General features: G+C 38.5%; 1 protein-coding gene across 4 annotated transcripts in view; it reads right to left on the bottom strand.

Annotated features, from left to right (window-relative positions):
- Positions 1-13,442, bottom strand: part of EFCAB11 (EF-hand calcium binding domain 11) — a 97,715-nt gene that overhangs the window by 75,624 nt on the left and 8,649 nt on the right. For all 4 annotated transcript variants that reach the window (XR_005451099.1, XM_038747165.1, XM_038747154.1 and 1 more), the window contains exon 5: positions 13,213-13,303. Coding sequence is in view for 3 of the 4 variants with exons in the window: in XM_038747165.1 (XP_038603093.1) it covers positions 13,213-13,303 (91 nt within the window). In the remaining variant the exon portion in view is untranslated. The remainder of the gene's footprint in view (positions 1-13,212; positions 13,304-13,442) is intronic.

Below are 13,442 nucleotides of genomic sequence, written 5' to 3'. Positions count from 1 at the left end.
AGATATGTATTGAACACGAGGAATAGCATGGCCTAGTGGAAAGAGTACAGGCCTGGGAGTCTGAAGGACCTGGATTCTAATTCCAGCTCCACTACTTGTCTGCTGTGTGTGAACCTGGGCAAGTCATTTCACTTCTTTGCTCCTCAGTAACCTCATTTGGTTTTTTTGTCTATCTCCCCCTTCTAGACTGTGAGCCCATTGTTGGGTAGGGGCCGTCTCTATATGTTGCTGATTTGTACTTCCCAAGCGCTTAGTACAGTGCTCTGCACACAGTAAGTACTCAATACAATTGAATGAATGAATCTGTAAAATGGTGATTAAGACCATGATCCCCATGTGGGACATGAACTGTGTCCAATCTGCTTCTACCCCAATGCTTAGCAAAGTGCCTGGCACATAGTAAGTGCTTAACAAATACCATTAAAAAATTAAATAAAACTCCATAACAAATAAACAAAAAAACCCATAAATACCTACCAATCAACACAGGCAACATGGCAAAGTGGATTGAAGATTGTGTTGCAAAGTAAGCCTGGCTACTGATGGGAGCTCAACTATTTATAGAACAAAGTTGAGGAGGATAGGTTTTCATGCACTGGAGACAGCTTGGGAAAGTCTTGAAGATAAGAGAAGGGGGCCAAGGGCAGCAAAAAGAAAATCTCAGCTAAAACAGAAGGTCTCATAGAGAGCTAGGAAAGTAAGAGAGAAGATGAGACCAATGGCACAGTGTTTTGAAGACCATAGTCAGAGCTTTAGTAGGAGTAATGGTGTTTATGGAGTGCCACCAGGTATAAGGCACTGTACTAATTCTCTGGGAAGCATAAGACATATTCCCTGTCCATAGTGAGCTCATTCTCTAATAGGGAAGACAGGTCTAAAACTATAGTCATCAGAAAAGTTGACAATACAATTGACTATAGGCAATAATAATAATAGTGATATTTGCTAACCGCTTACTGTGTGCCAGACTCTGTACTAAGTGCTAGGGTACATACAAGCAAATCAGGTTGGACACAGTCCCGGTCCCACAATGGGCTCACAGTCTCAATCCCCATTTTACAGGGGCACAGAGAAGTGACTTGCCCAAGGTCACATAGCAAACAAGTGACAGAGCCAGGATTAGAACCCATGACCTTCTGACTCCCAGTCCTGTGCTCTACACACTATGCCATGCTGTTTCTCTGATAATATATGCTAATCCATTTGAGGATGAAGAATCATCATAGGAATACATCTAGTGAAATGCCATGGCATGCTGGTGGTCACAAAGATGAATTTTATTGGTAATGTACAGGATTATTTGGAATCCTCCTTCATACTTAGACTGTGGGCCCCGTCGGGGGCATGGACTGTGTCCAGTCTGATTATTTGGTATCTCCCCCAGTACTTAGTACAGTATTTGACACATGGTAAATGCTTAACAAGTACCATTTTTACTAATAATAAAGGGTAAAGTTGGCTGGAATAAGGAGGCTACCCACAACCTCACACATCACTAAAATAGTCACATGTCAGAACTGATAACATTTAACTTTGAACATGGGGAAAACCCTCAACCTCTCATGATGCTATGGAGCCTTAAACAACAAATTTAATGGTAGGTTCAGAAGGATGATGAGATAGAAATGATATAGAGAGTAAAATAAAATGGAACTTGGCATGTGTGTGTTGGAGTGAGGATTGGGGAGATAGAAAAGGTTGATGATTACCCTGTGGTTTTGAACTTGAGGGACAGTGGCTTCCTACAATAATGGGCAGAATGGAAGTTTTAGAGCAGAAGGCATTTGCAAGACACACTAAAGGAGAGGACACAGAAGCCTCTGAAATGGTCAGCAATCAATCACTCAGAGCTATTTATTGAGTGCTTTCTGTATGTAGAGCATTATACTAAGTGCTTGGGAAAGTACAATACATCAAGGTTGGTAAATATGTTCCCTGTCTACAAGGAGTTTACAGTCTAGAGAGAGAGTTCACAGTCTTACAGAAATGTTGTGGAGGATATTGTGACAGTAACAGAAGCTGGTGATATATAAATGTGAAAGTAGTCATTAATAAAGGTGTCTGTAATATAAGACTGTGGCTCACATTAAAAAGATTAAACAAATTAATCAAAAGCTATTCTTGAGTCAGCATAGAACAAGCTCAATTTCCTTCACTACCACAGTGAAGTAGCAAAATTATTAAACAAACAAAAGCGAAGCCCATGAAGCCAGAGGAAATTTCAAAAAAACTTCACAAAGTAAAACGGACAAAACACAAGGCTAACCAAACAAAACTAAATCAAATAAATATGCCTTGCAGTGTATCCTGGATGTCTGCCAAGGAGGCTGAATTTCAACAAATAATGCCCTGCCACCAGTTCTGAAGCCTTCAATTCCAGAAACCAATAGAAGAAGCAGTCTATCCAATCTTAGCTGACACTGCAATATGTTGGATAAGAAGTGGCCTCAGACACTTCAGGATTTCCAAGATTAATGCTAACACTTTCACCAGGAAGTGATCAAGCAGCTCCTGTAGTCTTGAACCTTGCATTAAGGCCTTACTGGGAGCCCCTGCTTTTCTTTGATGGTAGCTGAAAAATTAAGATGTTTTTCCATGGCATATTACTGGAAGGGAATATGGAAGTGAAGTACTTGCAGATGATTTGTAGATTGTAGTTTTGAAGAAATCCATTCTTTATTGTTGGACTTCTCATTCATTCATTCAATCGTATTTACTGAGTGCTTAGTACAGTGCTCTGCACACAGTAGGCACTCAATAAATACGACTGAATGAATGAATGAGAAGTCCAACAATAAAGAATGGATTTCCTCAAAACTACAATCTACAAATCTCTTATAACTGTAGTATTTATTAAGAATTTACTATGTGCCAAGCACTGCATTGTTATGGTAGATACAAGATCATTAGTCCCATATGGGACTCACAGTCTAAGTAGGAGGGAGATTAGGTATTGAATTTTCATTTTTGCAGGCAACTGAGGCACAGAGAAGTTAAATGACTTGCCCAAGATCACATAACAAGTATGTGGTAGCACAGCATTAGAAACCAGGTCCATGCTCTTTCTTCTAAGCCATGTTGCTTTTCTATAAAACAGTGATTATCCAGCACTAAGAAAAATGGAAAGTCGGCAAGTATATAGAGCACTGAATTTGGTCAGTATAGACAGTTCATTTAAAGTTTTGGTTTTCCGGTCAATTTATCCAGCCTCTGTCTATCCAGACCAAAAATTGCTCAATTCCCCATTCTGTTATGGCTATATTGATTGAACCATAGGCTCAATACGACAGGATTTTTTTTGAAAAGTATACAATATACATCATTTACAAGTTTTTTTATTTAAAAAACAGACATTTAATATGTCACAATCCATAGCTCATGCACTTTTATTTCAATTCAATTTTGTGAGACACTGGGAAAGTAAGGTGGTTGTAATGCAGTTGTTTGATAAAATGCAGCTCAATTGTTCTATATGGTAAGCTTAAATATGGAATTCATCAGTTGAAGAGCTGAAACCCCAAAGTTTTTCTTGATGAATGTGGCATTTCCCAGGAAATATATATATAAAGAGAGACTGTGTGTGTGAGACAGAGAAAAGCAGAGAGAGAAATAGGATGACAGAAAAGTAGAGTGGCAGAGAAAGTCCATTTTACACATACAGTTGTCCTTTTTTTTTCGGATTTTTGGCTGCAATATATATCCATCTTGACTTAGTGACCTGATTCTAAACAATGGGCCTACAACATTTTTTCCAGAAATACTTGAATTTTATATTTGTTCCCCAAAACAAGAACTCTAAAGCCATTTTGGGAGATAAAAGATAAAACTTGTGTATATGATTAATTAAAATGATGAAAGGATGTAAGACAGTTGCTTAAGAAACAAGAACAACAAAGGAATAAACTACTGCAGGCATCACCAGAGCAGGAATGACACTGCACTGTGTACTGTATTGCCATGGCAACTAGCAAAGGGAAGATGAATGTTTCATATTCACCCAGCTCTGCAGTACATGTCTATAAATCAAACTTGCATAAAGAGCACAAGATTTCTGCTGGGGGCGCTACGCAAGGCCAGTTTATTTTCCCTTTTAACTGTATAATTATGGAAAAGAAGCACAAAACAATGAGGTCATTTTTAGTATGGAATAAACCAGAAAATTACTAATACACCTCTGACATGCAACTGCATTCATTTAACAAGAGACGCATCACACATTGGGAATGGAAGATCCATCTGCTTCTGCTGAAATGATACATTTTGGGTTTGCCTTGTCTACTACCTATATTCAGGGTTTAGAGTCCTCCTCCAGCATTTTATGGTGCCTTCATTCATTCAGAGCTCCATTCTCAAATTCTCATCACTGAATAATTTGACTTTCTTCATTTTCACAATAAAAGTTTATTCACATTGAGCAAGTATTGTCTAATAATTTAGGAATTCAAGAATGAATGATGTACTATATTTCTAAATAAGTTGGGCCAATTAAAATTTTTCTGCCATTTTCAAAGGCATACCATTATCTGAAATTGCAAATAATTATTTGAGAGAATATGCATTTTAAACTATAAATCAAAAAAGAAAAGCCAACTGAACACTGGTGACTTTTGACTAACTTCTACATTTACATCATGTTTCAATTTGCCATTACTGTTCCAGACCTCCTCAGAGCCCAACCCACAACTCACCAGTGTCAATCCACCAATGATATGGACTGAGCACTTATTGTGTACAGAACACTTACTTTGTATAGAGCACTGTACTAAACCCTTGGGAGAGTATAATCCAACAGGGTTGGGAGGCACGTTCCCTGCCCACAATGAGCTTGCAGTCTAGAGGGGGAGACACACATTAATATAAATTACAAATATGTACACATAGGTCAAGGCTGAAACATTATGGAAATGTCTGCTGGGGCTATGCTACCTGTGCTGAAAATTCCTGACTAAACAACCACCTAGAGTTTCAAGTGGTGGATAGACCGAGCAGGACTCTGGAAAATAAATGGTTAACATGGACTGTGATGATTCCCATAGCTAGGCCATTCATTCATTCATTCATATTTTTTGAGCGCTTACTCTGTGCGGAGCACTGTACTAGGCTATTGGGAAGTACAAATCAGCAACATATAGAAATGGTCCCTACCCAACAACAGGCTCAGAGCCTAGAAGGGGGAGACGGACAACAAAACAAAACAAGGAGAAAGGTGTCAACACCACCAGATTAAATAGAATTATAGCTATATACACATCATTAATAAAATAGAGTAATAAATATGCACAAGTATATGCAAGTGCTGTGGGAAGGGGAAGGGGGTAGAACAGAGGGAGGAAGTGGCTGGCCACCACCTGCTCTGTACCCTGCCTACAACATGGTATCAGCTCCATGCTGAGCTAATTCCAGCCCATGAAGACTTTACCTGTAAAACTTTTATTTACATTTCCCCATGTCCTGCACCCCTGCCTGACTAAATGCTCACTGCACCCATTGTCCCAGCGGGAACATGACTGGCAAGGACACAAGCCACTACCTCTGTAACTAACTCCTTCAGGCAGCTTGAAGTCTTTGTGACTGGACCAAGGCTCATCTGCTGTTGATGATAATTATAATAATGGTACTTGTTAAGTGCTTACTATGTGCCACACAGTGTTCTAGACGTTGGGAGACTGCATTCCTCCTGTACCACAGCTTCCTCGAGGTAGTGGAGCAAGTCAGCAAACACTGGCCCTGGGCCTCCTACACCTGTGGGAATGTTCCTTAATACCATCCCGAATAGCCTTGATGTTCTGTCTCCCACCTGCTGCTCCTTACCTGAAGGTTCCTAACATTTTCCTTCTGCTGCCTTCACTCTTGGGAGTCCCCACTGCCGAACACCTATTCATTCATTTGATCGTATTTATTGAGCACTTACTGTACACAAAGCACTGTACTAAGCACTTGGAAGAGTACAATACACCTATTTAGCTATCCCCTCAAACTTGCCTTTGTTTGCTCTCTTCAGTTTCAGTGGAAATGGTGGGGAACACTACAGAGCTTAAGTACTGTCTTCACCACCAACACCACCACCCCATTACTTAACCCCATCCAATTCCACATACCTATAACTCTGAAATATAGTCATCCAATCAATCCAAAGCATTTACTGAGAGTTTACTGAGTGCAGAGGACTGCACTAGGACTTAAAAGAGTACAACATAGTAGACATGATGCCTGAATTCAAGGAGCTCCAGAGTGAAAAATTATTACAGGCCACCCAGTGCTTAGTACAGTGCTCTGCACATAGTAAGTGCTCAGTCAATTCCATTGACTGACTGATTAAATGGACTTTTGTTGATGCTACTGATGCCTGTTTACTTGTTTTGATGTCTGTCTCCCCCTTCTAGATTGTGAGCCCGTTGTGGGCAGGGATTGTCTCTGTTGCTGAATTGTACTTCTCAAGCACTTAGTACAGTGCTCTGCACACAGTAAATATGACTGACTGAATGAATGAATATCCATAGTTAAGGAAAGACACAGAATTCTCTCTGTGACAAGATGATCCTACCCTAGCCCAGTTCATCATCATTACCCCATTTGGAAGTGATGCAACAATACTGCATTCTCCTGTGTTAGAAAAATGAAGTCTTTTCATTTATGAATGAACCTTGAATGCTACGTTCTAAACAACATCATCCCCAACTGGATCAGAACTCGTAGGGGAATCTTACAACTTAAATTTCTGCCTGGGCCTTTTCCCAGATCAAGACATACAGCCTGGACTCAAACAGACCAGGCCAATTCCTCTGACCCAATCTGGTCCATACCTGCAAAGCTAGGATGGTGGAAATAAAGGCTAGAGGTCCAAAAATGTGGGTCAAACATGTTTCACAATCGAACATACGTCCAACTGAGTCCAAGGCAGGCTGCAGAGTGAGCCAAATGGCCCAGAATCAAATGGCCTAGATCAAAAATATTTGTAAATTTCTAACACCCCCTACGGAGGCTAATTTGTCAATTTTCTGCCATGAGTGTGCAGGGATAGCAAAATTTATGAAATCAATTTTCTCCTGTACTCAAAAAAGCAAGTGGCTACTTCAGTAGTGCACTGAATGTTAAGAAATTATTCGAGGTTTGATATTTCCAGTTTAGGGAGTTAATGTTAAATGAAAAGGATCTGGACTTTCTAACAGTTTCAATAAAAGTGGTCTACCCTGAGTGTGAATGATGGTTTTTGAAGAAAATACTTCCTTTGGAAATTATGTTGCCCTACAGGAGTATTATAATTATGAGCAAACATTGTAGTCCTTTTTCCTTTAAATACTGCAAAATTTGCTATAAATACATTTATTAAGGATGCTTAAGATTAGCTGTGTAGATTCAGCTGATATCTTAAACAGAACACTTAGCACCACCAACTGGCTAAGAAGATCCTTTGCAACCTCTTCAAAAAGATACTCAGTTTTAGGTTGAGAAAGCATTTGCTCATTCACAGTTGAGTCAGATAATCAAGAGTTCCTTTTCACCAGAGATTGAATGAAATACTCAACACTTCTATGATTTTTTTCCTCAGAAGCCTTCACTTGATAATTTACTAGATATTTAAATAAAATCATATTCCATGTAATACAACAATATTTTTACAAAAGCTCAAGCCGAGCAAGATAATTTATAAAGCTAAATTTGAAAATTTAAATTAAAATAAAAATAAATGAAATTCTATTAAGGCTACCATTAAACCTACAGGGTTTCATTGTTCTTTACTTGTGTTGAATAAATTTAAAATATCCAATATTTCTAAAAAATGATCCATAGAAAGGAACTAAGTAAAACCAGTAAGTGTTTTGGCTTCATAAATTGAACCAGCAATTCTAATACTAACTTTAATTTCCCTTGTGTCCTTATGAAAAGTAATAAAAGAAATCAATCAGTCATATTTTTCGAGTACTTTGTGCAGAGCACTGTGCTGAGCACTTGGGAGGTGTACAATATAAGAGTTGGTAGACATGTTCCCTGGCCATAACAAGCTAACAGTCTAGAGAGGGGAGACATATTTTATCTGGTTCAGTTAAGGTTTGTAGAGTGTTATAAAACATACAAATAAATGAGTAAAAGTAATAATAATCTTCACCTAAAACAGAAGAGGAATACCCTAAAGAGAAAAAGAATTTTAATTCCTTTGTGTCCAAGGGCAACTGACTTGAAAGCATTCTCATTGATAAATTGATAAAGTTCAGGGATGACAGAAAAGGCTAGCCCTGAGAGAAAGCATGACAGCGACTTCATATTTGATGGGTGGTAAAGAATACCAATGCCATTATAGCAAGGACAATTTTTTCAACTATATAGATAAGGAATGGGATACTTGAACAATAACACTTGTTATAGTGACGGCTCAGAAACTAAACCCAGAAGGTGAAAGAGTTGTCACACAGAGTAATTTCCTTTTGGGAACAGTCTTTGTCAGATCGACAAACCCAAATGGTTTTCACAATGACATCGACTCCAAACAATATTTTTGAAGAATAGGGAGAAAAATAAAAGAATACTATGCACTTCTCCCCATCATATATCTTTCATTCATTCATTCAATCATATTTATTTAGCGCTTACTGTGTGCAGAGCACTGTACTAAGCACTTGGGAAGTATAAGTTGGCAACATATAGAGACGGTCCCTACCCAACAATGGGCTCACAGTCTAGAAGGGGGAGACAAACAACAAAACATGTGGACAGGTGTCAAGACATCAGAATAAATAGAAATAAAGCTAGATGCATATCATTAAGAAAATAAATAGAATTTGGCTACCAAACAGCCACTGATCTTTTGTTGCAACAAAATGAATAAAAGGCTGGCCTAACCTGACTCATTACTTGGAATATTTTCCAGCAATTAGAACACACAGCCTTTGACTCCCAAGCCCATGCCCTTGCCACTAAGTCACACAGGTACTGAGTGATCACTGAGTGTAGGGCACTGTACTGAGCACTTGAAACTGGGGATTAAATATGCATTTTCCCTCCCCCTTACAGTGAGTCTCATTGTGGAGCAAGGACTGTGTCTGATCTGATTACACTGTCTCTACCCTTGTGTTTGGCACACAATAAATTTGTCTCACATACACCAATTATTGTTTACAAGGGAAATGGACTCAGGTGATTCCATTCCTGACCTCCCAACATTAGCACTGTCATCATCTGAAGCCAAAAGATTGACTGAATCCAATCCCAACTCCAAAGGCAACAGAAAAGCTGTGGGTGCATTCTGAGCTCATAAAATCTACAGAGCCGCACACATTATTTGTGGATTGGGATTGCCCCAATTGAATCATTGCATCCCAGGGAAAATTACAAGGAAAAACCTGCCTGATGGGAAAATCCCCAAGAGCTAACTTCAAAGAATAATAACAGTATGAATGTTAACCACCGAGAAAGCTGAAAGAGTAATAACAGTATGAACGTTAACCACCGAAAAAGCTGTAACTGTCCCCCCACCTAGTTCTTCAGCATGCAGCAATGAATATCTATATTCTGTGGCTCTATAAAGCACCAAAATGTCATGACCCTTTTCTAAACTCTACCAGTATAACTGTCAGAATGAAAGAAGCTGTAAAATTGCAAAGCAGAATCAATTGTATTTATTGAGCACTTAACTATGTGCAGAGCACTGTACTAAGCACTTGGGAGAGCACAATACAAAAGAATTAACAGACATGTTACCTGCCCAAAATGAGCTTACATGGCATAGTGGATACAGCATGGGTCTAGGAGTCAGGAGGTCATGGGTTCCAATCCTGCCTCAGCCACATGTCTGCTATATGTCCTTGGGCAAGTCACTTGAATTCTCAGTGCCTCAGTTACCTCATCTGCAAAATGGGGACTGAGAATGTGAGCCCCATGTGGGACATGGACCGTGTCCAACCTTATTGCTCGTCTCCACCCCAGCGCCTAGTACGGCGCCTGCCACATGGTAAGCGCTTAACAAATACCACAATCATTATTATTATTATTATTAAGAAGACAAGACCGCCAACTCTATTAGCATATTTAGGAGCATAGTTCCAATGTAGGTATTTAAAAGAAGAAATGAAAGGCTCAGTTTTTTCTTAACTCTCTAGATATGATCTTTTGAAAAGGGTTACCAAAAACAAATCAAAAATTCTCAAAATATTAATACCATATACAAGGCATGTATGGAAACCTTTCATGGAACCACTGACCAAGGAAAACTAACTGTTATGTTGATTAAAGGAATGGAAATAACTTTTGTTGAAAATTTCAATTCAAAAGGATTAACTGTCAGTCAATCAATCAACTGAGCATTTACTATGTGAAGAGCACTATACTAAATGCTTGGGAGAATAAAAAAGCAATTATAGAAATACTTGCCCTCGAGGAATGTACAATCTAGCAGGTGGGACAGATGCTAAAGTAATTAAGAAAAGGGGATAAATTAGTACTTACGTAAAAGGGAATAGAAGATCTGTACAAAAGTGGTGCTACGAGTAATTGTGAATATATAACTGCTTAGAAGTCCAGGGGCGTGAGCCCCACATGGTACAAGGCCTGTATCTAAGATAAACTCATATCTGCCGCACGCTTAACACAGTGCTTGACACATAGCAACTGCTTAAATACCATAAAACAAGCAAACAAGGTGTCAATAACTAAAGTATTATTTTATTCAAGTAAATCACTGTGTTTTCAAGTTCATTTCACAACCTAGCCAATAAAGCTCAAAGTCTGTAAAATATTCAAAAGGCTTGAATAATTTGGCAAAATTATTTTAGAGCCCCAAATGGCAAAGGACTTGAAATAAGATTATAACTGTATCAAAGTTGCAGGATCTACTGAATAGTGTCTGTAGAGCTGACCTCTTCTTAGAATGACTAGAAATATAATTGATCTTATAAATAGCAAATACAGAATAGAACAGAAACATATTTACAGTAAATCATCATTTTAATAGCATTTATTGAGTGCCACTGTAAGGCCTATACCAGAGGTAAAGGATGTTGATGATGATGATGAAGATGGTATTTGTTAAGCACTTACTATGTGCCAAGCACTAGGGTAGATACAAGAAAATCAGGTTGTCTCATGTGGGGCTCACAGTTTTAACCCCCATTTTTACAGCTAAGGTAACTGAGGCACAGAGAAGTTAAGTGACTTACCCAAGGTCACACAGCAGACAAGTGGAGGAGCCACGATTATAACCCATGATCTCTGACTCCCAAGCCCGGGCTCTTTCCACTAAGCCAAGCTGCTTCTCTAAAGGTAAAAGTGCAGAGTTATGAAAGGAAAAAGAATACCAGGCCCTGCCTTTCACACCCAAAACCGCGGAAAAAACAACTTCATAAAATTGCAAATGAAATAAATATAAGTAGACTAAAAAAATCAGATAGAGTTTTAGCTTGAAAATTCTACTTAAAATCATCTCGACAGAAGATTCTCACAGTGGTACCCAACCTAACATAAAGACTTTCTCTTTGATGTGGTTGTGCGCTATGGGATTATTTTTCCCTGTGGAAAAGGAAGTGTTTCTTTTTTAATTGGATCCCCAAATGACCCTCTAGTACCCTGACTCCAGAAAGGCTTAATGAGCAATGATATCCAATCAATCAGGCTCTTTCCCCTTAATACCTCATCTTGAGACACAGAGGTTATCTTCTCTTATACTTCTCCCTCTGCCCATCCGCCAAGCTAGCTCTCTTCCTTCCTTCAAGGCCCTACTGAGAGCTCATCTCCTCCAGGAGGCCTTCCCAGACTGAGCCCCCTCCTTCCTCTTCCCCTCATCCCCCTCTGCATCCCCCCGTCTTACCTCCTTCCCTTCCCCACAGCATCTGTATATATGTATATATGTTTGTACATATTTATTACTCTATTTATTTATTTTACTTGTACATATCTATTCTATTTATTTTATTTTGTTAATATGTTTGGTTTTGTTCTCTGTCTCCCCCTTCTAGACTGTGAGCCCACTGTTTCGTAGGGACTGTCTCTATATGTTGCCAACTTGTACTTCCCAAGCGCTTAGTACAGTGCTCTGCACACAGTAAGCGCTTAATAAATATGATTGATTGATACTTATACCCCTTGCAACTTAGTGTGCTGTTTACCCCTTTCTCTCATCATCTAAATGTAGAAATGGAGTGCTGTCTGGTGCTTTAACATTTCAGCTTTGCCTCAGTAGCAGGCTTTATAGTTCTACACTAGGTACTTCAGTGGGTTTCTCGGGGAGCTCCTAGAGCTATAGGGCAGTTGACAGGGAGTAGTAATGTGCCAAATCCACTGCTTGTGTCAAGAGCAAATACGTTCTCAGGCAGGAAAAGGTAACAGGAAACATGTTAGCTGGGAATACCACATTGTCCAACAAAGGATCATGGTAAGAAAAAAGTAAAGCTAACCTATTTATGACTGAGGTTAAAATATGAACTGAAAATACCTCTGGACGTGAAAAAATGCTTTAATAATAAATTCCTGAAAATACATGATGAAATGGAGAAAGAATAGGTCGAAGTTCAAAAAGGCAAAAAAGAAAACCTTATATTTGCTTTCACAATTAATCTCTTGGCTTTAAAACTGACCAGCAGAGATGCACCACAAAGTGAAGGGCACTCAAAACTTTACAAAAAATCACCCTCAGGAGTTTTGAGGAAAAAAAAGGTGATGAAGTTTGCAGCATTCCATAATAGAAATTTGGGATGTCTCCAAAGGAATGGGGCAAGGAAGTCAAATCTGTGACAGAATCCCCAGCAAATTTTGAATGATCCACTGGCTGATATTGCAGTTTCTGTTCACAACTCTAAAACCTTTAAGCTCTACAAATTTTCGTTAGTCTTACACTAATCCCTCAGTGGAAAATTATTATTACTAATGAGATTTGGAAAAACTAACCTAGTCTTTAATATCTCTCTTGAACTCCATTTACTTTGAGCAGAAAATAACAATATTCTCAACAGTAGCAGTTCTTTAGAGCTTTTGAACTTCTAGGCATAAGACAGTATCTTTGACACAGTCTTGACTGCTGTAGAACCCATGTCAGCTCTGAAGTAGAGACACACTTTCAAGTTACACTCAGGGAGATTTTAGGCCCTGAAATTTTCATGTTACATATAATATAATCTCTTACAGGATTTTGCAAATGGGAAACTCTTAATTTTCTGCATCTGAAACTTTAAATATTTAAAAGTTATACTTCTCACTGAATAAGATTTTATTTCTGTGCACTCTTACCTGAATGCTTCAAGTACAACTCTTTCAGGTAGCTTGGGAGCAACTTGTCCAAATGCTTTTCTGAAATCATCCAAAGTTAAAAACCCATGATCTAGTTTAAAATAAAATACATGACTTCAATTACTTGCTAAATTTTAATGTTTTAGTTTATATTTTAGTTTATAAACTACAAATGCAAAGAATTGTTCTCTTAAAAAGCAGATATGAGAGAATTCTATAATTTTAACTAT

This window comes from Tachyglossus aculeatus, chromosome 1 (genome assembly GCF_015852505.1).
Source record: "Tachyglossus aculeatus isolate mTacAcu1 chromosome 1, mTacAcu1.pri, whole genome shotgun sequence".
Classification (NCBI taxonomy): domain Eukaryota; kingdom Metazoa; phylum Chordata; class Mammalia; order Monotremata; family Tachyglossidae; genus Tachyglossus; species Tachyglossus aculeatus.
Note: the sequence above shows the minus strand (reverse complement) of the source record. Positions and strands in the feature narration are given on the sequence as shown.